We start from the raw sequence: 26,765 nt of genomic DNA, 5'->3' as shown, positions 1-26,765 counted from the left end.
CTATATTTCATTTGATTTGTTTTATTGCATACAAGAATATATATGGTTTAGGGGTGGGGATCTCGACCGTTTACAAGTTCTCAAACAGGAGCGGGTGGGGGTGACCCCAGGGGACTCGCCTTTTATTTTTTATTTGATTTGTTTTATTGTCCCATACAAGAATATATATAGTTTCAGGGTGTGGATCTTGACCGTTTACAAGTTTTCATAAAGAAAGGGAGTGGGGGTGACCCCATGGACTTCCCCTATATTTCATTTGATTTGTGTTATTGTCCCATACAAGAATATATATGGTTTAGGGGTAGGGATCTCGGCCGTTTACAAGTTCTTAAACAGGAGGGGTGGGGGTGACCCCAGGGGACTCGCCTTGTATTTCATTTGATTTGTTTGATTGTCCCATACAAGAATATATATGGTTTCGGGGTGGAGATTTTGACCGTTTACAAGTTTTCAAAAAAAAAAGGGGGTGGGTGTGACCCCAGGGGACTCCCCCTCAATTTCATTTGATTTGTTTTATTGTCCCATTCAAGAATATATATGGTTTAGGGGTTGGGATCTCGACGGTTTACAAGTTCTTAAACAGGATGGGGTGGGGTGACCCCAGGGGAATCGTCTTTTATTTCATTAGATTTGTTTTATTGTCCCATACAACAATATATATGATTTCGGGGTGGGGATCTTGACCGTTTACAAGTTTTCAAAAAGAAGGGGGGTGGGGGTGACCCCCATGGACTCCCCCTATATTTCATTTGATTTGTGTTATTGTCCCGTACAAGAATATATATGGTTTAGGGGTGGGGATCTCGACCGTTTACAAGTTCTCAAACAGGAGGGGGTGGGGGTGACTCCAGGGGACTCGCCTTTTATTTCATTTGATTTGTTTTGTTGTCACATACAAGAATATATATGGTTTCAGGGTTGGGATCTCAACCGTTTACAAGATAAAAGCACATTCTCAAATTGAAAGGGGGTGGTGGTAAGAATATATATGGTTTAGGGAGACTTTATTATCTACAAAATGTCTAATAATGAACAGTAAATTTCAAATTTCATTTATACAGTCCTAGTTGTAAATTTCAAACTTTATATATACAGTCCTACAGATCTTATCAGGAAACAGAAAATTTTCAAATAAATCTGTCACTCCAATGATATTATATGCTAAGATATAACCCAGATCTAATTAATAATTAATAATGTAATTAACTTCAAAATGTCTAATAATATAGCTTATAATCATTAGAACTTAGGAAATAGATAATTTTCAAATAAATCTGTCACTCCAATTTTTATTGTGAGATAAGACATTATGCTTAGTCATAAAAAAGATAACAAGAGTAAAATATTTTAAAATTCCACTTTTGGATATTAAAAATGGCGATAACTCACAAAGGAGATATACTAATATCTTGAAAATTTAACTAGACCTTCATTAAGTCCCAGGAAACAACATATTTAAATTTGAAAAAAATTTGTTAAAGCGTTTTCATGTTATTGTGCTGACACTGTTTAGCAGCCGCCCGTAGATCCGCCAAGCCGCCCGCCGTACATCACCATTTTAATAACCGATATTTCCTTCGAAAATCCGGTTAAAAATTATAGTTCTTAATGCCTTGATCACAGTACAATGTAATCTTATTGTTATTGTCATCCATGCCGGTCCTACTAAAAAGCGCCCGGGAAAAGAAAAAGCCCCCGGGGAAAAGAAAAAGCGCCCGGGAGAATAAAATAATAATATTTTATAACAATTAATGTTTTCCTGAATAAAAAAAAAAAATCATTGCTGATATACATTTATTATATCTTTTTATAAAACTGAAACTGTTTTAATGGCTATGCTTATCAGTGTTTTGATATTTACTTTTTACTTTTAGTGCTTTTTTAACAATAGTAAATGTTTTATATGCAGATGCTGATATAGATTTATTATATCTTTTTATAAAACTAAAACTGTTTTAATGGCTATGCTAATCAGTGTTTTAATGCTTAGTTTTAAATTTAAACCAAACTCCTGCTTTTTACCCCCTTGTTTTAACTACGGTACATGTATAGTACTGCTTTATTTGCTGATTTATTATAATTTTTTTTATAAAACCAGAACTGTTTGAATCGCGGCATGCGATTTGTAATGCTTATCGGTGATTCAATGTTATTTGTTTTATACCAAACACCTGCTTTTAACATGCATAGTATAATTGTTTTATTTGCTGATGTTGATATACATTTGCGTGTCACTTTTATCGTTCTTAAATAATGTGTAACTCTTTTAATTTTATAAAATTAATATTTATCTGTGAAATTCAAGTTGTTTTTGCATTTTTCATTTTGATATCGTTTTTGAAAAACATATCTTTTGATGTCTAACATTTTATAAATCTTCAGCATAAACTGTGATCCATTATTATCTATCTTTCGAAATAGTATTCATATATTATTGTTAAAATTGAAACATTCATACTTGTTTTTGTGCTTTATTACAAATGTCTATTATCTGAATATGTAATAATACTTGTCTAAAATAAAAAAAAAATCAATGTGCATAACTTATTTCATCGACACAAAGTTGTCTCATGCCAATACAATATCTATATATTTTCCCCGGGCGCCTTTTCTTTTCCCCGGGCGCTTTTTTTTCTTCCCCGGGCGCTTTTTCTTCACCCGGGCGCTTTTTAGTAGGACCCATCCATGCAGCTAATTAGTATATAGAGAAACATTGAAACTTTGTGAAGGTAAATTCAAGTCATTTGATTAGACGATGAGTGGTTAATTTACTTATATTGATGGCGATATTTTCAAGGATCTTAAGGAACTTGGTCGCTCGAATCAAATCAGTTGGAAGACCAAATCAAATACGAAGTTCAAGAGGATAAAAAACGAAAATTCCGAAAAGTTGTGTCAAATTTAGCTAAGGCAATCTACGTCTGGGCGTGAAAAAGATAAGATGCATAATGCTTATAGAAATAACAGTTCTATGAAGTTTAACTTGAAATCCAACCATTCGTTCAAAATGAATTTTTGATACAAAGTTGGAATAAACTAACAAATTAAAACCGAAAATATAAAATAAAATACGAGGTCCGCAAAGACAATGCGTTCTGAAGCTTCTCTTAAAAAGTTTCATTCACATCCTGCCTGTGATTTAAGATAAATTGTGACTATAACAGGGTTTTCACCATTTTTACAGACATAGGACGCCCATAAACTATTTCTGATCGAAAGCCTAGCTGATCCGTGTAGTCTGTAAATTGCCTAGTATCTATGGTTACACCGTCTCCGTCAGCAATACACACATATTTTCCAAAAGCAGAATGCAAAATGGATAAAAAATTGAAACTGCAATGCCAACTCATTAAAAATCTAACTTTCAAAGGATCATCTGAGTTGCAATTAGTTTACAACCAAAGTCGAACATCAAATGTTAATAAAACTAGATTCCATGGAGCCCGAATCGCTTCTCTGATGAGATATTGCTATTTATGTATTTAATAAAGATTAAAATCATATTTACAAAAGAATCCAAGCCTTCCCTCAAATCAATTGGCCCTCCATACAGCAATCATCATTAAATTAAGGATCAAATAAATGATTTGTAGCTTTTGAATGTTTATCGGTTTTGTTCTCAGTTTTTTTTATCCATTATTGTTTTAAGAATACCCCCCCCCCCCCCCCCCCAAAAAAAAAAAAAAAAAAAACGCTAACAGTTCATCAAAAATAATCATGAAAGGGTTTAACTCCAATTCGTAATATTCTAGTAGATTTTATGACATGACTCAAGCAAGCGAACAATTAGGAGGTATAACTAAAAACCACAATATCACATAAGGCAATCACGTTTTTTCGAGCTAGCGAACAATTATGAGAATACATACAATCTTAAACAAAAACGAAAAAACTAACTTAAAACAAAAGGGAAACCATACTTCATATATAAAGAATACAAAGCTTTTCTTTCCTAACTAAATAAATCCACATAAGGCATTCAATAGACAGCTGGATTACAATGACCATAAGGTAACACATTGACACAATGCATTTTTAGGGAATGGGGTTGCACTTTACGTTGTTTGGTCCGATTAATAGAGATTGTGACAGGTTACGACTATATAGGTGTTTAAGAAGAGATAATGCCGCATCGTTTAGGAAAATCTCCAGAGTGGATTATGTTCGAAAAATCTAAAATTGTGGTAGAAAAAACTGAAATAAACAAAATGAAATTAGGGTATAGGACATTTTAAGTTAATTTTTGACCAATTTGAATAGATTGTTACATGTAACGACTCTATAGGTGTTTTAGAGGAGACATTACCGCATCGTTTAGGAAAATCTCCAGAGTGGTTTATGTTCGAAAATCTGAAGTTACGGTAAAAAAAACTGAAATTGACAAAACGAGATTAGGGGGGTAGGGCACTAACAGAAAATTTTGGACCATTTTTAAGAGATTGTGACGGACAACAACTATATAGGTGTTGTAGAGGAGACATTGGCGCATCGTTTAAGAAAATCTCCAGAGTGGTTTATGTTCGAAAATCTGAAGTTACGGTTAAAAAACTGAAATTGTGAAATTGACAAAATGAGATTAGGGGGGTAGGGCACTAAAAGAAAATTTTGGACCAATTTAAAGAGATTGTGACGGGCAACGACTATATATATTGTAGGGAAGACATTGGCACATCGTTTAGGAAAATCTCCAGAGTGGTTTATGATCGAAAATCTGAAGTTACGGTTAAAAAATTGAAATTGTGAAATTGACTAAATGAGAGTAGGGAGTAGGACACTAATAGTAAATGTTATACCATTTTAAAGAGATTGTGACGGACAACGACTATAAAGGTGTTGTAGACGAGACATTAGTGCATCGTTTAACAAAATCTCCAGAGTGGTTTATGTTCGAAAATCTGAAGTTATGGTTAAAAAACTGAAATTGTGAAATTGACAAAATGAGATTAGGGGGTAGGGCAATTTGGAATAATTTTGGACCAATTTAAAGAGATTGTGATGGACAACGACTATGAGGTGGTGTATAGGAGACATTGGTGCATCGTTTAAGAAAATCTCTAGAGTGGTTTATGTTCGAAAATCTGAAGTTATGGTAAAAAAACTGTAATTGTGAAATTGACAAAATGAGACTAGGGGGTAGGGCACTAAAAGAAAATTTTGGACCATTTTAAAGAGATTGTGACGGACACCGACGACTAAATATGTGTTGTAGAGCAGACAGTAGCGCATCGTTTAGGAAAATCTGCAGAGTGGTTTATGTTCGAAAATCTGAAGTTACGGTTAAAAAACTGAAATTGTGAAATTGACAAAATAAGGTTAGGGGGGTAGGCCAATTTAAGTTAATTTTGGTCCAATTTGAAGAGATTGTAACGGACAACGACTATGTAGGTGTTGTAGAGGAGACATTGGCGCATCGTTAAGGAAAATCTCTAGAGTGGTTTATGTTCGAAAATCTGAAGTTACAGTTAAAAACTGAAATTGTGAAATTGACAAAATGAGACTAGGGGGGTAGGGCACTAAAAGAAAATTTTGGACCAATTTAAAGAGATTGTGACGGGCAACGACTATATATGTGTTGTAGAGCAGACAGTAGCGCATCGTTTAGGAAAATCTCCAGAGTGGTTCATGTTCGAAAATCTGAAGTTACGGTTAAAAAACTGAAATTGTGAAGTTGACTAAATGAGATTAGGGGGTAGGACACTAAAAGTAAATTTTGGATCCTTTTAAAGAGATGGTGACGGACAACGACTATATAGGTGTTGTAGAGGAGACATTGGCGCATCGTTTAAGAAAATCTGCAGATTGGTTTATTTTCGAAAATCTGAAAATACGGTTAAAAAACTGAAATTGTGAAATTGACAAAATGAGATTAGGGGGTAGAGCAATTTTAAATAATTTTGGACCAATTTAAAGGGATTGTGACGGACAACGACTATATAGGTGTTGTAGAGGAGACATTGGCGCATCGTTTCAGAAAATCTCCAGAGTGATTTATGTTCGAAAATCTGAAGTTACGGTTAAAAAACTGAAATTGTGAAATTGACAAATTGAGACTAGGGGGGTAGGGCACTAAAAGTAAATTTTGAAGAGATTGTGACGGGCAACGACTATATAGGTGTTGTAGAAGATATATTAGCGCATCGTTTAGGAAAATTTCCAGAGTGGTTTATGTTCGAAAATCTGAAGTTACGGTTAAAATTGAAATTGTGAAATTGACAAAATGAGATTAGGGGGGTAGGTCAATTTAAGTTAATTTTAGACCAATTTCAAGAGATTGTGAAGAGCAACGACAATATAGGTGTTGTAGAGGAGACATTGGCGCATCGTTTAGGAAAATCTCCAGATTGGTTTATGTTCGAAAATCTGAAGTTACGGTTAAACAAGAGTGCACACACTGAAATGTCTCGCCTTCTTTACTAATCATTGATATTATGTTGATAGTCCTAAATATAAAGCTTTATTACAACTGCCACATAAACTTAACATTAACCAAGTAAACTAAACATTGACCAATGAACCATGAAAATGAGGTCAAGGTCAGATAAACCATGCAAGGCAGGCATGTACAGCTAACAAATCTTCCATACAACAAATATAGTTGACCTATTGCGAATAGTTTAAGAAAAACAGACCAAAACACAAAAACTTAACACTGAGCAATGAACCTTGAAAATGAGGTCAAGGTCAAATAAAACCTGCGTGACTGACATATAGATCATAAAATATTTCCATACACCAAATATAGTTGAACTATTGCATATATGGTATTAGAAAAAAAGACCAAAACTCAAAAACTTAACTTTGACCACTGAACCATGAAAATGAGGTCAAGGTCAGATGACACCTGCCAGCTAGACATGTACACCTTACAATCATTCCATACACCAAATAAAGTAGACCTATTGCATACAGTATAAGAAAAACAGACCAAAACACAAAAACTTAACTATAACCACTGAACCATGAAACTGAGGTCAAGGTCAGATGACACCTGCCAGTTGGACATGTACACCTTACAATCATTCCATACACCAAATATAGTAGACCTATTGCATACAGTATAAGAAAAACATACCAAAACACAATAAAATGCTTCGCTGGGGCGCAGCTTGATACGACTGCAGAGGTCGAACCCTGAACAGTTGGGGCAAGTATGGACACAACATTCAAGCTTGATACAGCTCTGAATTTGGATTGTTATTAAATATTTGACACAGCATAGGTTTCTGACACAGAAAGAATGTGGTCTAAGAACTTGAATTTTTTTAATTTACCTATTATGGTCCAATGTCCAAAATCAAAATACATGGTTAGATTCAGCATATCAAAGAACCCCATATATTCAATTTTTGTTAAAATCAAACAAAGTTTAATTTTGGACCCCAATTTGGACCAACTTGAAAACTGGGCCCATAATAAAAAATCTAAACACATGTTTAGATTCAGCATATCAAAGAACCCCAAGAATTCAATTTTTGCTAAAATCAAACTAAGTTTAATTTTGGACCCTTTGGACCTTAATGTAGACCAATTTAAAAAACAGGACCCAAAATTAAAAATCTAAATACACGGTTAGATTTGGAATATCAAAGAACCCCAATAATTCAATTTTAGATGAAATCAAACAAAGTTTAATTTTGGACCCTTTTGACCTCAATATGAACCAATTTGATAACGGGGTCCACAAATAAAAAATCTAAATACATGGTTAGATTCAGCATATCAAAGAACCCCATATATTCAATTTTTGTTGAAATCAAACAAAGTTTAATTTTGGACCCCAATTTGGACCAACTTGAAAACTGGGCCAAAAATCAAAAATCTAAATACATGTTTAGATTCAGCATATCAAAGAACCTCATATATTCAATTTTTGCTAAAATCAAACAAAGTTTAATTTTGGACCCTTTGGACCTTAATGTAGACCAATTTGAAAACTGGACCCAAAATTAAAAATCTAAATACACTGTTAGATTCGGCATAACAAATAAATAAATGTGATCAAAGATTTTACAAATCTAATGCGCCATACTGAGCAATTAAAGATTACTTCTTTAAATTTTTCAATATTTGAAATTTGAAAAAAAAAATAATATTTGAAGAATAATTCTTTTTAATTTCTGAAATCTGAAATGAGAAAAAATTGACCCCCCCCCCCCCACAATTTCTTTTTATCCCCCCCCCTTTTTCCCCAAAAAAATTCTTTCCCTCAAGATATGGTCATAATCTCAATTCAAATTTCCAATGGAGTTGGCAACCATAATTACCCATTTAAATTTACCATAGTGCTAACTTAATCTATTTTAAAATAGAATTAAAAATATAGTGTCAAATCTTTCATATGGATTTTTTTGTAAAAAAAAAAGATGCAACATTTGCAGATATTTTTACTGGTCTTCCTTTATAAATATGCATTTCTTTAAACATAATTTAAAAGCAGTGTAAGGGAAGTAACCAAAACGTTGTATTTGGATTACCTCCCTTACACTGTTTTAAATTATCTTTATTGTTCATTAACCATTACTTTATACATAATTTAAAAGCAGTGTAAGGGAGATAATTTCAATGATGAATTTGATTTATCTCCCTTACACTGCTTTAAATTATGTTTTGTACTAAAGTATTTGTCCATTAACCAGGACAACCTTGTTTTTCCCCCCTTTTTGCCCCTAATTCCTAAACGGTTTGAGCCATAAAGCCCCAAAGCAAATCCAAACCATCCCTTTGTGGTATGGAAACTTGTAGTATAATTTCAGAGAGATCCATACACCGTTCCACAGTTATTGTCTGGAAACTAGAAAATGATTATTTTTGGCCCCTTTTTCCTTAACTGTTGGTACCATAACCCCCAAAATCAATCCCAACCTTCCTTTTGTGGTATTTAACCTTATAGTCAAATTTCAAAAAGATCCATTCACTTAAACTAAAGTTAGAGTGCGAAAACCAATGTGTCTTCGGACGACGACGACGACGACGACGACGACGACGACGCCAACGTCATACCAATATACGACCACAAAATTTTTTTGCGGTCGTATAAAAACTTAACTATAACCACTGAACCATGAAAATGAGGTCAAGGTCAGATGACACCTGCCAGTTGGACATGTACACCTTACAGTCCTTCCATACACCGAATATACTAGACCTATTGCTTAGCCTTGTTCACTGATCCATGAAATGAGGTCGAGGTCAAGTGAAAACTGTCTGACGGGCATGAGGACCTTGCAAGGTACGCACATACCAAATATAGTTATCCTATTACTTATAATAAGAGAAAATTTAACATTACAAAAAATCTTAACTTTTTTTCCAAGTAGTCACTGAACCATGAAAATGAGGTCAAGGACATTGGACATGTGACTGACGGAAACTTCGTAACATGAGGCATCCATATACAAAGTATGAAGCATCCAGATCTTCTACCTTCTAAAATATAAAGCTTTTAAGAAGTTAGCTAACGCCGACGCCGCCGGATCACTATCCCTATGTCGAGCTTTCTGCGACAAAAGTCGCAGGCTCGACAAAAACTGTAATTGTGAAATTGACAAAATGAGACTAGGGGGGGTAGGGCACTTAAAGAAAATTTTGGACCATTTTAAAGAGATTGTGACGGACAACGACTATATAGGTGTTGTAGAGGAGACATTAGCGCATCGTTTAGGAAAATCTCCAGAGTGGTTTATCTTCGAAAATCTGAAGTCACGGTTAAACAACTGAAATTGTGAAATTGACAAAATGAGGTTAGGGGTTGGGCAATTTTAAATAATTTTGGACCAATTTAAAGAGATTGTGACGGACAACGACTATATAGGTGTTTTAGATGAGACATTGGCGCATCGTTTAAGAAAATCTCCAGAGTGGTTTATGTTTGAAAATCTGAAGTTACGGGTAAAAAACTGAAATTGTCAAATTGACAAAATGAGATTAGGGGGTAGGGCAATTTTGAATAATTTTGAACCAATTAAAAGAGATTGTGACGGACAACGACTATGAGGTGTTGTAGAGGAGACATTGGCGCATCGTTTAAGAAAATCTCTAGAGTGGTTTATGTTCGAAAATCTGAAGTTATGATAAAAAACTGTAATTGTGAAATTGACAAAATGAGACTAGGGGGGGTAGGGCACTAAAAGAAAATTTTGGACCATTTTAAAGAGATTGTGACGGACAACGAATATATAGGTGTTGTAAAGCAGACAGTAGCGCATCGTTTAAGAAAATCTGCAGAGTGGTTTATGTTCGAAAATCTGAAGTTACGGTTAAAAAACTGAAATTGTGAAATTGAAAAAATAAGATTAGGTGGGTAGGCCAATTTAAGTTAATTTTGGACCAATTTAAAGAGATTGTGACGGGCAACGACTATATAGGTGTTGTAGAACAGACAGTAGCGAATCGTTTAGGAAAATCTCCAGAGTGGTTCATGTTCGAAAATCTGAAGTTACAGGTTAAAAAACTGAAATTGTGAAGTTGACTAAATGAGAGTAGGGGGGGTAGGCCAATTCAAGTTAATTTTGGACGAATTTTAAGAGATCGTGACGGTCAACAACTACATAGGTGTTGTAGAGGAGACATTGGCGCATCGTTTAAGAAAATCTGCAGATTGGTTTATTTTCGAAAATCTGAAGCTACGGTTAAAAAACTGAAATTGTGAAATTGACAAAATGAGATTAGGGGGTAGGACAATTTTAAATAATTTTATACCAATTTAAAAAGATTGTGACGGACAACGACTATATAGGTGTTGTAGAGGAGACATTGGCGCATCGTTTAACAAAATCTCCAGAGTGATTTATGTTCGAAAATCTGAAGTTACGGTTAAAAAACTGAAATTGTGAAATTGACAAAATGAGACTAGGGGGTAGGGCACTAAAAGAAAATTTTGGACCATTTTAAAAAGATTGTGACGGACAATGACTTTATAGGTGTTGTAGGAGACATTAGCGCATCGTTTAGGAAAATCTCCAGAGTGGTTTATGTTCGAAAATCTGAAGTTACGGTTAAAAAACTGAAATTGTGAAATTGACAAAATGAGGTTAGGGTTGGGCAATTTTAAATAATTTTGGACCAATTTAAAGAGATTGTGACGGACAACGACTATATAGGTGTTGTAGAGGAGACATTAGCGCATCGTTTAGGAAAATCTCCAGAGTGGTTTATGTTCGAAAATCTGAAGTTACGGTTAAAATTGAAATTATGAAATTGACAAAATGAGATTAGGGGGGTAGGTCAATCTAAGTTAATTTTGGACCAATTTCAAGAGATTGTGACGGGCAACGACAATATAGGTGTTGTAGAGGAGACATTGGCGCATCGTTTTGGAATCTAGATTGGTTTATGTTCGAAAATCTGAAGTTACGGTTAAAAAGCTGTAATTGTGAAATTGACAAAATGAGACTAGGGGGGTAGGGCACTAAAAGAAAATTTTGGACCAATTTTAAGAGATTGTGACGGACAACGACTATATAGGTGTTGTAGAGGAGACATTAGCGCATCGTTCAGGAAAATCTCCAGAGTGGTTTATGTTTGAAAATCTGAAGTTACGGTTAAAAAACTGAAATTGTGAAATTGACAAAATGAGGTTAGGGGTTGGGCAATTTTAAATAATTTTGGACCAATTTAAAGAGATTGTGACGGACAACGACTATATAGGTGTTGTAGATGAGACATTGGCGCATCTTTTAAGAAAATCTCCAGAGTGGTTTATGTTTGAAAATCTGAAGTTACGGTTAAAAAATTGAAATTGTGAAATTGACAAAATGAGATTAGGGGGTAGGGCAGTTTTAAATAATTTTTACTAATTCAAAAAGAATGTGACGGATAACGACTATATAGGTGTTGTAGAGGAGACATTGGCGCATCGTTTAAGGAAATCACCAGAGTGATTTATGTTCGAAAATCTGAAGTTACGGTTAAAAAACTGAAATTGTGAAATTGACAAAATGAGATTAGGGGGGTAGGGCACTAAAATTAAATTTTGGACCAATTTGGAGAGATAGTGACGGGAAACGACTATATAGGTGTTGTAGAGGAGACATTAGCGCATCGTTTAGGAAAATCTCCAGAGTGGTTTATGTTCGAAAATCTGAAGTTACGGTTAAAATTTAAATTGTGAAATTGACAAAATGAGATTAGGGGAGCAGGTCAATTTAAGTTAATTTTGGACCAATTTCAAGCGATTGTGACGGGCAACGACAATATAAGTGTTGTAGAAAAGACATTGGCGCATCGTTTAGGAAAATCTCCAGATTGGTTTATGTTCGAAAATCTGAAGTTACGGTTAAAAAACTGTAATTGTGAAATTGACAAAATGAGACTAGGGGGGTAGGGCACTAAAAGAAAATTTTGGACCATTGTAAAGAGATTGTGACGGACAACGACTATATAGGTGTTGTAAAGGAGACATTAGCACATTGTTTAAGAAAGTCTGAAGTTATGGTTAAAAACTAAAATTGTGAAATTGACAAAATAAGATGAGGGGGTAGGCCAATTTAAGTTTATTTTGGACCAATTTGAAGAGATTGTGACGGGCAACAACTATGTAGGCGTTGTAGAGGAGACATTGGCGCATCGTTTAGGAAAATCTCCAGAGTGGTTTATGTTCGAAAATCTGAAGTTACGGTTAAAAAACTGAAATTGTGAAATTGACAAAATGAGGTTAGGGGTTGGGCAATTTTAAATAATTTTGGACCACTTTAAAGAGATTGTGACGGACAACGACTATATAGGTGTTGTAGAGGAGTAATTGGCGCATCGTTTAAGAAAATCTCCAGTGGTTTATGATTGATTGATTGTTGGTTGCTTAACGTCCAGTGGCAAATATTTCATGCATATTCAGGACGAGAACAAGTTCACAATAAATACAATAGGTAGGTTCTGTAATAGATTAAGGGATTAAGGTCGGAGAAATTTAGACTGCCACGGGAAATGAGGGTATATTGGATAGGGACAGAAATTTAGCCTTGCAACAGGTCACCTACGGACCCCTCAAAGAGTTGTCGCAAGGGTTCTTAACGTGCAAAGAGCGTGGCACTCTCTTTACAAGAGGCATCGGATTTAACGTCCCCATTCTGACCGGACGTGGCTGCATATTTGTACATCCCGCACAGCCAAACGGACGCCCCACTTTAGCACGGGTTTTACTGCCGGTCGGAGGAAGACCAATGGTGACCATACTTCTATTCCCCAGTCACCCTTGGGGGGCCAGTGGTTTATGTTCGAAAATGGGGGGGTAGGGCACTAAAAGAAAATTTTGAACCATTTTAAAGAGATTGTGACGGACAACAACTATATAGGTGTTGTAGAGGAGACATTAGCACATCGTTTAGGAAAATCTGCAGAGTGGTTTATGTTCGAAAATCTGAAGTTACGGTTAAAAAATTGAAATTGTGAAATTGACTAAATGAGTAGGGGGTAGGCCAATTTAAGTTAATTTTGGACTAATTTGAAGAGATTGTGACGGGCAACGACTATATAGGTGTTGTAGAGGAGACACTAGCGCATCGTATAAGAAAATCTCCAGATTGGTTTACTTTCGATTATCTAAAGCTACGGTTAAAAAACTGAAATTGTGAAATTGACAAAATAAGATTAGGGGGGTAGGCCAATTTAAGTTAATTTTAGACCAATTTGAAGAGATTGTGACGGGCAACGACAATATAGGTGTTGTAGAGGAGACATTGGCGCATCGTTTAGGAAAATCTCCAGATTGATTTTTGTTCGAAAATCTGAAGTTACGGTTAAAAAGCTGTAATGGTGAAATTGACAAAATTAGTCTAGGGGGGGGGGGGGGGGGGCGGGTAGGGCACTAAAATTAAATTTTGGACCATTTTAAAGAGATTGTGACGGACAACAACTATATCGGTGTTGTAGAGGAGACATTAGCACATCGTTTAGGAAAATCTCCAGAGTGGTTTATGTTCGAAAATCTGAAGTTACGGTTAAAAAACTGAAATTGTGAAATTGACAAAATGAGGTTAGGGGTTGGGCAATTTTAAATAATTTTGGACCACTTTAAAGAGATTGTGACGGACAACGACTATATAGGTGTTGTAGAGGAGTAATTGGCGCATCGTTAAAGAAAATCTCCAGTGGTTTATGTTCGAAAATCTGAAGTTACGGTTAAAAAACTGAAATTGTGAAATTAACAAAATGAGATTAGGGGGTAGGGCAATTTTTTAATAATTTTATACCAATTTTAAAAGATTGTGACGGACAACGACTATATAGGTGTTGTAGAGGAGACATTGGCGCATCGTTTAAGAAAATCTCCAGAGTGATTTATGTTCGAAAGTCTTAAGTTCGGTTACAAAACTGAAATTGTGAAATTGACAAAATAAGATTAGGGGGTAGGTCAATTTAAGTTAATTCTGGACCAATTTGAGTTAATTTTGGACCAATTTGGAGAGATTGTGACGGGCAACGACTATGTAGGTGTTGTAGAGGAGACATATGGCGCATCGTTTAGGAAAATCTCCAGAGTGGTTTACTTTCGAAAATCTGAAGTTACGGTTAAAAAACTGAAATTGTGAAATTGACAAAATGAGATTAGGGGGTAGGGCACTATAAGTAAATTTTATACCATTTTAAAGAGATTGTGACGGACAACGACTATATATATAGGTGTTGTAGACGAGACATTGGTGCATCGTTTAAAAAAATCTCCAGAGTGGTTTATGTACGAAAATCTGAAGTTATGGTTGAACAAGAGTGCACACGCTGAAATGTCTCGCCTTCTTTACTAACCATTGATTTTATATTGATAGTCCTAAATACAAAGCTTTATTACAAGAAACACATAAACTTTACATGATCCAAGAAAATGAGGTAAAGGTCAGATAAACCAAACGAGAAATACATGTACACCTTACAATCATCCAATAAACCAAACATAGTTGACCTATTGCTTATTGTTTCTAAGAAACAGTCTTCAAAACAAGAAAACTTAACATTGACCAATGAACCATGAAAATGAGGTCAAGGTCAGATGAACCATGCCAGACAGACATGTACACCTTACAATCAAATTAGGCATTAAATATAGTTGACCTATTGCTTATAGTATCTAAGAAAAAAACTTAACCATGAAAACTTAACATTGACCAATGAACCATGAACATGAGGTCACGGTCAGATGATACCTGCCAGACAGACATATACACCTTACAATCCTTCCATACATCAAATATAGTTGATCTATTGCTTATAGTTGAAGAAAAACAGACCAAAACACAAAAACTTAACACTGAGAAATGAACCGTGAAAATGAGGTCAAGGTAAAATAAAACCTGTGAGACTGACATGTACATCATAAAATATTTCCATACACCATACAAGTTGACCTATTGCATATAGTATTAGAAAAAAAAGACCAAAACTAAAAAACTTAACTTTGACCACTGAACCATGAAAATGAGGTCAAGGTCAGATGACACCTACCAGTTGGACATGTACACCTTACAATCATTCCATATACCAAATTTGTAGACCTACCGCTTATAGTATCTGATATATGGACTTGACCACGAAAACTTAACCTTGTTCACTGATCCATGAAATGAGGTCGAGGTCAAATGAAAATTGTCTGACAGGCATGAGGACCTTGCAAGGTACGCACATACTAAATATAGTTATCCTATAACTCATAATTAGAAAGAAATTAACATTACAAAAAATGTTGACTTTTTTTTCAAGTAGTCACTGAACCATGAAAATGAGGTCAAGGACAATGGACATATGACAGATGGAAACTTCGTAACATAAGGCCTCTATATACAAAGTATGAAGCATCCAGGTCTTCTAGCTTCTAAAATATATAAAGCCGCCGGATCACTATCCCTATGTCGAGCTTTACGGACAAAAGTCGCAGGCTTGACAAAAACGACACAGTTTGTGTCTTTTATACACTTAAACTGTAAATTTTGTGCACTGTCCATCCCTTAACAATACTAATTTAGCATTTGGCCGGAGTTTGACGTCACAGATTTTATCAACATCTGTAATGTAGTAATTAAATATGGTCAAAGCTCCCCCCTGTCCAAACAGTATAAGATAAGAGAATATTAAGAGTGATCAGTTGCATATAATCAATATTTAACATAATTCTCAATATGAAATAATAATTATTATTCATATTTAAAAAGAAATATATATGCAGGTACTGTGAAATTAACTAGAACTTAAAACTATGCAATAAAAGATATTTTCATACTACCTACTGTCCTCTACAAAAAAGAACTGATACTTCTTATAGTAAGTAAATCCTTTTATCCAGGTGATTTAATAGTGTTCTTGTTCCTACATTGTTATGATTCGCAGTGTTAGTTAAGTTTATGGCCAAACACAGTAAAGATCCTTGTAAATTCCATTTACATTGTAATTGATAAATTCAAGAACACCTTGATGATATTTTTGTGTTAAGTAATCAAGAATTCTCTAAAGGTTGCAGTCTTGTAATTGGCTGCCCCAGGAGTAATACCACCATTGATTTCCACCTATTAGTCTTTGTTAAATTGGCACTTTTCAAAAAATTGTGCAAAATTTATCTTTATTTCAAATAAAGAAATACTTGGCATGAGTAACGTTTTATCCTGTCCAGTACTAGACAAAATTTCACATGACATTTCATTGCATATAAGATAATAACGTTCACTGGAAGTTAACCAATCAAATTGTCACCTTTTTTTTCTGTTTACAAGGGTTAGTAACTATGTAACCTAAAGTTTCCAAAATATTTTATAGAAACACCAAATAAAATAAAATGCTCCGCTGGGCGCAGCTTGATACGACCGCAGAGGTCGAACCCTGAACAGTTGGGGCAAGTATGGACACAACATTCAAGCTTGATACAGCACTGAATTTGGATTGTGATTAAATATTTGACACAGCATAGGTTTCTGACACAGAATGAATGTGGTCTAAGAACTTATAAATTTTAATTTACCTATTCAAACCATATTATTATTTGCTTTTATATATAAATCAGAAATAACCAATTTAAAATGGAAAATTTTAAAGAAAAAAAAAATCCCTCCCCCAAATTTTTTGAACCCCCTTATGATTCATCACTCCAAAAACTCAATCCCAGCCTTCCCTTTGTGGTATGGTACCTTGCAGTACAATTTCAGAGAGATCCATACACTTGAACGCAAGTTATTGTCTGGAAACTAGAAAAATGCTTGTTTTTAGGCCCCTTTTTGGCCCCAAATTCATAAACGTTTAGGGCAATTACCCCCAAACTCAAACCCAGCTTTCCCATTGTGATATGGAACCTTGTACTACAATTTCATAAAGATCCATACACTAACACATAAGTTATTGTCCTGAAACTAGAAAAATGCTTGTTTTTTGCCCCTTTTTGGCCCCTAATTCCTAAAATTTTGAGGCAATTACCCCCAAAATCAATCCCAGCCTTCCCTTTGTGGTATGGTACCTTGCAGTACAATTTCAGAGAGATCCATACACTTGAACATAAGTTATTGTCTGGAAACTAGAAAAATGCTTATTTTTGGCCCCTTTTTGGCCCCTTATTCCTAAACGTTTTGGGCAATTACCCCCAAACTCAATTCCAGCTTTCCCTTTGTGATATGGAACCTTGTAGTACAATTTCAGAAAGATCCATACACTTACACACAAGTTATTATCACGAAACTAGAAAAATGCTTGTTTTTTTGCCCCTTTTTTTGCCCCTAATTCCTAAAATTTTGAGGCAATTACCCCCAAAATCAATCCCAGCATTCCCTTTGTGATATGGAACCTTTTGGTACAATGTCAGAGAGATCCATACACTAACACACAAGTTATGTCTGGAAGTTACAAAAATGCTTATTTTTGGCCCCTAATTCCTTAACTGTTGGTACCATAACCCCCAAAATCAATCCCAACCTTCATTTTGTGGTATTGAACCTTATGGTAAAATTTCATAGAGATCCATTTACTTAAACTAAAGTTAGAGTGCGAAAACCAATGTGTCTTCGGACGACGACGACGATGACGCCAACGTCATACCAATATACGACCAAAAATTTTTTAATTTTTGCGGTCGTATAAAAACGAATGGTGCTTTAAAACACCCAAGATTTATGTTTATGACTCAGAATATTTTTTTCTGCAATGAAATGCAGGGTTAATTTCCTACAACTGTCAAATTCAAGGGAATATTTTTTTCTACCCTTTTTCATATGAAACCGGATGTGACGTACTTTGATTTGGTGATAATACACCTCCAAAGGCTTACATGCAAAACAGCTGATCTTTGAAATTTTTTAAAAATAAAATGCCACAAGGGAAAAAAAATTCATGTACATATCATGTATGTAGTAATGTGAAATTGTAATTTAATGAAAAAAAAAGTGCCTCATGCCACCAAGAATAAAAAGTTATGAAACCCTGAAGTCAAAACTACTTTTTTCTACTTTCTGTTTGCTGTTTTTACTAGGCTGCACCACTTCCAGTAAACATGATATCCTTCCAATTTCCTGGTTTGATATTCCAAAAAAGATGCAACATTTTTTTGACACCTAAATAGATGTTTCAATTTAGCATAAACTTTTATTCAAACAGAAAAAATTGAGTCCTGAAAAAAATTCAGAAAAAATTGGACTATTTTATTTCACTTCATGTTTTGACATGCACCGGAAACTGGAATTGTAATACAAGACTGGTCTCTAAATATACTGCCAAAATTTACCCACGGGAACTTATTTAAATAGATCTAATATTAACAGCAATACCAGTAACCGTCATCTCCTAGATTTAGATGTTTCAGTATCACATAAGAAACTCTATACAAAAAAATTAGACAAAAAAGACAGTTTTTTGAGCCCTATTGTTTTTTTTTTTTTACTTTTTAAGACATTCATGTACCTCTGGCCCAATTCTTTCACTATGACTGTGTTTGTTGTGACATTATAGATTGCCATGAACATAAAATATTTATTACTAATAAAGTACATTAGTTTTAATTTGCTTGGAACAGGGCAGTATTAGTAATCCGACAGTTCAATAGTCCGGCAGTTCGATAGTCCGACGGGTCAGCGGTATTATATTGATTCATTACCGCTAGACCGAATTCTTCTGTCTCTATATAGCATAGTAAAAAACAAATGAAGATCAGGAAATATATGCTATATAGAGACAGAAGAATTCAGTCTACACTACCGCCTCCACCATTAGGTTGATCGGTATGGAATGCATATGCAGTGTAACCTGTCTAATGCGACACCTGAGTATTCCAGAATCCTTTAAACTAGTAATCTGACACTTTTTGTCGGTCCTAAAAACTTTCATTGTTTTTAACCTGTGTATTCCAGTTACCTCTCTAATCTGGCATATTTATTTTTGTTCTAAGGTATGTCATATTAAATAGGTTAAATTGTATCTGGTAATTTACAAGTAGTAACCGATCTCTTTCAATAACTTAGTTTTATCCTTGCCTCCAATCAGATTTGACACTTTCACAAGAGATTTTAACCCTAACAAGCGCATCTGATCTCTATGTAGATTTAAAGTTATAAAAGTTCGGTCATTTGTATTATTAATATAGTGGGGTTTTTACTTCTTTGTATTTGTCTCTAAATGTTTCTTGTTCGTCCTTACTTACTTTTCTGTTTGATTGCTGATTATCTAGTTTAACGTTTGATATAAAATTAAGAAGATGTGGTAAGATTGCCAATGAGACAAATCTCCATCAAAGATCAAATGTCGTTTAAGTAAGCAATTATAGGTTACAGTACGGCCTTCAACGTGGAGCCTTGGCTAACACACCGCATTGCAAGCTATAAAAGATCCCAAAATGACCAGTGTAAAACAATTCAGACGAAAAAAAACCAACAGCCTGATTTATATACAAAACAATTTAAGAAAAACAAATATCAAATACAGCAACAAGCGACAACCAATGAACTACAGGCACCTGACATGGGACAGGTACTTATAGTATATAAGCAGCGGGGTTAAACGTATTTGCTGGATACATACCCCCATAAAATGTGACAGTGGTGTAACAACAAACAATAAAAATCAGTAGAAAAAGGCTCAACTCATCAGATCGATGCTATGCAAAATAAGCAGTTATCAACTAACAAATAAACTTGTTGGATGACACAAAAAAAACATAAACGGTACCAATTTAACTGCACCAAATGCACACTTAGACAACACATGTCTCTTCATTGATGCTCGATAGTACGCTGGTATTTAGCAACAGTTTGACATTGTGCTATCTGTATTTCCGAATATGACTCCTTTCTGTTTAAGTTCTTTTTCTGGTGTAAGAAGTATGCTGCGTTACCGCTAGATCTTTCTTTTTTTTTTTTTTTGAGAGAGAGAGAGAGGGGGGGGGGGGGGGGGGGGTAAAGTATGCTGCGTTACCGCTAGATCGTTCTTTTTTTTTGAGAGAGAGAGAGAGAGGGGGGGGGGGGCACTGCACAAAATACAGGAAAAAATGACCCCAGTCCTTTTCTTTTACGGTACAAATAGTTTTAAACATTGCAGAAGTTCAAATAAAAATGTATACTTTATGTTTGGATGAGCACATTGACACACATGCATATTGTTGGTATATTTTAAGCTAGATCATAGTGGTGAATGAGAAGAGAAATAGCCAGAGAGAAGTTTAGATAGGTTTAAAGGACAGAATAAAAGTATGACGGATGGACAAATATATGAATATTATGCCCTCGACTTGTAGAATAATGTGCCACCCTGTCGAACTGTCAGACTATCGAACCATTGGATTATTAAACTGTCAGACTATTGAACCGTCGGACTAAAGGGGCGTCGGACTGTCGTTTGGACCCCGCTTGGAACTAGCTTTCAGTAACTGAGAGACAGTACTCTTAGATTGGCACTTTGTGTCTTTTGTCTTTTTGTTATCTTTGTGCTTTGTGTCGATCGGATGAGTCAAGCCTTTTTTAACTGATTTTTACAGTTGTGTGCTGTTACACCACTGTCCCAGGTTAGTAGAAAGTTTGACCTGTCACAAACATGTTTAAACCCACCACTTTCTGTATGTACCTGTCCCAAGTCAATAGTCTATAATTCATTGGATGTCATTTGTTGATATCTATCATATTTGTTTTTTTTTTTAATTAAATATTGTCAAGTACAAAAATCAGGCTGTTGCTTTTCTCTTTTGGATTGTTTTAAATTTTGTCATGGTAGGCTTTTCATAGTTAACTATATAGTATTGGTTTCATTCATTGTTTAAAGTGGTCTCTGGTGGAAAGTTGTCTTATTGGCAATCATGTCACATCTTATTTTTTATAGTTAACTTAAATATTGAAATATTAAAACAGACTTTTAACAATTTATCATATATTCATAAAATAAGAATGTTACTGAGTTCTAAACTTTGCTTTTCAGACAATATTGATACAATATCAAAAATTTGAAATGTTTTTGAAAAATTTTCCACAGAAAGGTTTAACAATATTTCAAAAATGCATAAATAGTATTTTAAAGAAAATAAATAACAATGTCCAATAGAATTTGATATTTTGGTTGACTAATAAGAATATCTTTTTATATATATAAATACTCAAAACTTGCCACAATCTATCAGCAGTTTTGAGCAAATCATTATACTTTGTGATCATATGTTTAAAAATTTGCTTTTGTTCAGACTTGAAAGTATTATAACATCATTATTCAAATAATTATTGATAAAAAATTTTTTTTTTAAACAGATATGATTTAATCAAAATTGGAGGATATTGGTTCTTAAATTTTTTGAACAAAAACTTAATACAGGTCTTTTTAAACAATACCTAAATATTGAACTCAAATGATGTAAAGACAACACACCCAAAACAACAATAATACTGTTAAAATTCAATTATATCAAAATTTCACATATCAATTTTCAAAACAAACAGAATCATCCTTTTCTTGACTGAAATCAAGATGCTGGCTAGGTTGAAGTGTATATTGAATGTTTTCCAAGTTTTCCTGTTGTGGCATGCCTCCCCGTGGAATCTGAACACCACCATTAAATTCATTTTCTTGTCCTCCAGTTTGCCGAGACTGCAAAATCTGATGTTGCATTTGGTCATTTAAGGTAAGAAGTTGATGAATCTCTTGTTCTGTCATTTCGTTGTATATGTTTTCATCAGGTTCTCTCTCTCTTGCACGACGCTCTTTAGTAGCCTGAAAAGTCGCCAGAAGAGAAAAACTGGTGAAAACATAATTATGAAATGAGTTCTTTTTAAAATTTTTAAAATCCACACTACTTTATTTATATTCTTTTAATTAGCTTTAACCTGAACTGAACTATATTTAAATTGAAAAAAAAAAACATCAACTTTGTAATAAAAGCAAGATTTTTTGTTTCCTCTATAATATTTAACTGTTGGCACAGAGATATGTCTCGTCTGTATGTAATTTTGATAGTAATAAAGCAATACTTTACAATGTAAAACATGCAAAATATTCAAAGTAAATAAACCATGACTAAAGGTACAGGGCCAAATAATCTCCATGGAAATAAGATATGCCAATGCTAATACAAATGCATATCAAATATCATTGAATTATCATAAGTTTCCCCTTAAATTGACTGAATCACAAACTTTTACATGTTAACCATGCAAAAGTTTTAAAGTCAATAGACCATGACTGAGGGAGCAGGGCCAAATAATCTCCATGGATATGAGATGTGCCAATGCTTTTACAACTACATACCAAATATCATTGACACGTCATTAGAGGTTTCCCTTAAACTGACATTATCACAAACTTTAATATTTAAATCAAGCAATTGTTTGAAAGTCAATAGACCATGACTGAGGGGGTGGGCTAAATAATCTCCATGGAAATGATATGTGACAATACTTATGCAACTGCATAGCAAACATTAGTGATTCACCATTAGTGGTTCCCCTAAAACTGACCTAATCACAAAACTATAACAAATTGTTGATGCTGCTGGAAACAGCACCCTTAAGTCTCGCCTTTTGACTCTAACAGGGCGAAACAAAATACACTATTAAATTTAACCCTTACTATGCGGGGGCCGTAATGTTACAGCCCTTTTTTGGCTCCAATGGCTCTCCATACTTTTAAAGGTCAACTGTATGGAATGTATTTCGAAATTGATGCATGTTACCTCAACCTAAGACTACCATACTTAGGTAGCAATACACAGTTAGGGGTGTGGTTTCGCATTTTGGCCCCGGTAGATTTTTCAAATATGAAAGTTATTGTGCATGGGCTACTTTCTGTTTGACAGTCCATATTTTCATATCCAGATCGGCCATAGGTCCAGAAACTATTGTAATGTTTACAAGCACTTTTTTTTTCACACAAACTTTTTGACGCAATTAATTTTACAAAAAAAATCGTAAGGGATGCCACAGAACCCTGTGTCTTGCCTGCGATTGCTGCTGTCAGTGTAAAAGTGTAATGTTGACTTTAAAAGTGAGTCCATTTATCAGTAAAATACAGAATTTAAAAATAAATTCAAACATTTTCTTTAGGTGCTTTTTCTTGGTCTTGAAGATTAGCTTCTGTCCAAGTTTCATAACAATCCATGAAGGTTTACAAATTATTCATGTGAACAAAATTTAAACCAAGACTAAGTCCATCTATCAGAAAAATACTAAAATCGAAAAGATATATTTTCAAAGGTTTGCTTCAGACATTATCTCTTAATCATTAAAAAGCTTCTGCCAAAGTTTCATAAAACTCTATGAAGGTTTGACAGAGTAATTGATGTGTAACAAACTTTAACCCCAGATTATCTACTTGTTAACTGTAAAATACGGCAAAAATTAAATTAAATATTCTCAAAATTTTGTTCTGGATACTGTCTTTTGGTAATAAACAAGCTTTTGTCCAAATTTCATAAATTTCCATAAAGGTTTGACAAAGCGGTAGCTCGAAAGACCGAATGACGCGTCATTATCCGAATAACACCTGGAATGACCGATGACACCTGAAATTTTTATTTTAGCAAAGTGACTTTTAAACATTGATTAATAAATAATATTACATTAGAAGTTTATGATATAACATAATTTTTGTTTTCATAGAAGCAGGTAGGCTCTATTAGAGATGTCATTATAATTTAGTGGATACATCTAACATGGCGACCAAGTTGCACTAATGACAGGATGATTGACCGGATAGTGTTTATATTTGGAGACCTTTTAGATACTTAAATATATTTTATGAAAATCTAAAAAAAAAAAAAATCTACAAAAAAAGTTGACCGGACGGATTTCACAGTCGCCGATGTACGCTTTGAATATATTGAACTGATCGACAAAAAGTGTTTATATCTCTTTTGTTTAATATTTTTCATGAAATTAAGAAATCTTCGTGATTTAATAAATGTATTATATGAAAATCTAAACTTTATAGTAAAAAAAAACTTTAACCTCAATATAAATAAGAAGATGTGGTATGAGTGCCAATGAGACAACTCTCCATCCAAGTCACAATGTATAAAAAGTTAAAATCTGAATGTTAACTGTAAAAAAAACATTAAGTCCATTTATCAGTAAAATACGGAAAAATGAAAATAAAATATTTTCAAATTTTTGCTCAGGATACTGTATTTTGGTCATAAACAAGCTTCTGTCCAAATTTCATAAAATTCCATGCAAGTTTGATGTCTAAAACAATTTGACTGAACCTAAATGTTGACACCGCTGATGCCGACGACGGAATATAGGATCGCTATGTCTCGCTGTCCCGAAATAAATTTTGCAGGCTCGACAAAAAGAGAAATATAATTATCAATGAACAGAGTAGCGCTCAAACTGGCTCCAAATGTATGATAATGATGGTCTCTTTTTAAATTGTTGGAGCTGTCCATTTTAGAGGTAAAAGTTTGATAAAAAAAGATCTAATAAAAGTCAGGCAAAACTGTCCCTGTACTTTCAAATTTCGGTCTCACTAAGTAGCAACAAGAAGAACTTAGCATTAAGAAGCGACAAGAAAGTTTACATATTACTAGTATTAAAACAATATATTTATAGAAAACGCCAAGATATTACAACTGATTATTTGTTGTTTTATATAGTTTTTAATTATGTTGCATTTAGTAGCACTACAGCTGGGACTATTATACTAACATTAGTATAATAGTCTCAGACTAATCTTGTAATAAATTCAGTTTTCGGAAAAATATTTTATTATATAAAGAATCTAGTAAAAAATAATGAGCATAACAAATAAAGAATAAAGAACAATGGGGTACTAAAATATAAAGAATAAAGAAAAAATGTGGATAGTAAAATTGAGAATGGAAATGGGGAATGTGTCAAAGAGACAACAACCCGACCATAGAGCAGACAACAGCCGAAGGCCACCAATGGGTCTTCAACGCAGCGAGAAACTCCCGCAAACGGAGGCGTCCTTCAGCTGGCCCCTAAACAAATATGTATACTAGTTCAGTGATAATGGACGTCATACTAAACTCCAAATTATACACAAGAAACTAAAATTAAAAATGATACAAGACTAACAAAGGCCAGAGGCTCCTGACTTGGGACAGGCGCAAAAATGCGGCGGGGTTAAACATGTTTTTTGAGATCTCAACCCTCCCCCTATACCTCTAGCCAATGTAGAAAAAACAAACGTACAACAGTATGCACAGTAAAACTCAGTTTAAGAGAAGTCCGAGTCCGATGTCAGAATAGGAACCAAAAGAAAATAAACAAAATGACAATAATACATAAATAACAACAGACTACTAGCAGTTACTGACATGCCAGCTCCAGACTTCAATTAAACTGATTGAAAGATTATGTCTTCATCATATGAATATCAGGCACAATCCCTCCCGTTAGGGGTTTAGTATTATACCGTCATAAAATATATGAGAAGAACATAACCCGTGTCATGTGGACACAGATGATGCCCCCGCTTGCATATCATATAGTTATAAGGGGACATAACTGAAGAACGGTAAAAGTGACGCTACCCAAATTTTAACTTGTTCTGAGTTTTGTGGTAATGAATATTGTGTATAGGTTTCATAATGTTTGGTTGGGGCAAACTTAAGTTACAGAATGGAAACTAAAAATTTTGCAATCTTTCGATTTATAAAGGGGCATAACTCAATAATGGTTAAAGTGACACTACCAAAATTCAACTTGATCTGTGTTTTATCAGTGGAAGTCAAAATTAAACATTGCATTGTATAAAGCATTGATTGTAGTTGATTCAACTATAATCATGGACAAAGGAAGATAACTCCAATTTTAATAAAAATTACTTGATATTTAGAAGAAAATAAAAATTTTGCAATTTTTCCATTTATAAAGGGGCATAACTCTAGAACGGTTAAAGTGACGCCGCCAAAATTCAAATTTGATCTGTGTTTTGTGATAATAAGCATTGTGTTTAAGTTTCATAACATTTGGTTGAGGCAAAACTTAAGTTAGAGAACGAAAACTAAAAATTTTGCAATTTTTCCATTTATAAAGGGGCATAACTCTAGAACGATTAAAGTGACGCCACCAAAATTCAAACTTGATCTGTGTTTTGTCGTAATAAGCATTGTGTATAAGTTTCATAACATTTGGTTAAGGCAAACTCAAGTTAGAGAACGGAAACCAATTTTGGGATGTACGGACGGACGTACAGACAGACAAGAGTAAAACTTAATGCCCCCTCCGCTACGGCGGGGGCATAAAAAGGTCAAAACAAATAATGAATACTAGTCTGGTACCAGTTACTGTAAGAAATCTGTAGTTTTTCTCAAATATTTTTTTACAGGAACTCCTGTTGAAAATATTCTTTTAACATAAAAAGGGTTACCAACA

At 34.2% G+C, this 26,765-nt stretch overlaps 1 protein-coding gene and 2 long non-coding RNA genes across 5 annotated transcripts in view; 2 read left to right on the top strand and 1 right to left on the bottom strand.

Moving 5' to 3' along the window:
- LOC127701140 (ranBP-type and C3HC4-type zinc finger-containing protein 1-like) overlaps positions 1-26,765 on the bottom strand; it is a 494,271-nt gene that overhangs the window by 121,172 nt on the left and 346,334 nt on the right. Inside the window, exon 10 of one of the 3 annotated variants that reach the window (XM_052204946.1) lies at positions 21,290-22,140. The exons of the other annotated variants lie outside the window; for them this stretch is intronic. Within the exon in view, the coding sequence (XP_052060906.1) occupies positions 21,850-22,140 (291 nt within the window). The 3' untranslated portion in view covers positions 21,290-21,849. Of the gene's footprint in view, positions 1-21,289; positions 22,141-26,765 lie in introns of those variants that run through there. 3 annotated transcript variants of the gene reach the window in all.
- LOC127701212 (uncharacterized) overlaps positions 4,944-26,765 on the top strand; it is a 115,555-nt gene continuing 93,733 nt past the window's right edge. The window contains exon 1 of the long non-coding RNA XR_007981876.1: positions 4,944-6,976. This is a non-coding gene — a long non-coding RNA (uncharacterized LOC127701212). The remainder of the gene's footprint in view (positions 6,977-26,765) is intronic.
- Positions 8,157-10,912, top strand: LOC127701219 (uncharacterized). Its single transcript, XR_007981883.1, has 3 exons — positions 8,157-9,628; positions 9,995-10,364; positions 10,552-10,912. It is a non-coding gene; the product is annotated as an uncharacterized LOC127701219 (long non-coding RNA).

This window comes from Mytilus californianus, unplaced genomic scaffold (assembly GCF_021869535.1).
Source record: "Mytilus californianus isolate M0D057914Y unplaced genomic scaffold, xbMytCali1.0.p SCAF_5, whole genome shotgun sequence".
Classification (NCBI taxonomy): domain Eukaryota; kingdom Metazoa; phylum Mollusca; class Bivalvia; order Mytilida; family Mytilidae; genus Mytilus; species Mytilus californianus.
This window is presented reverse-complemented; position numbering and strand designations above follow the sequence as displayed.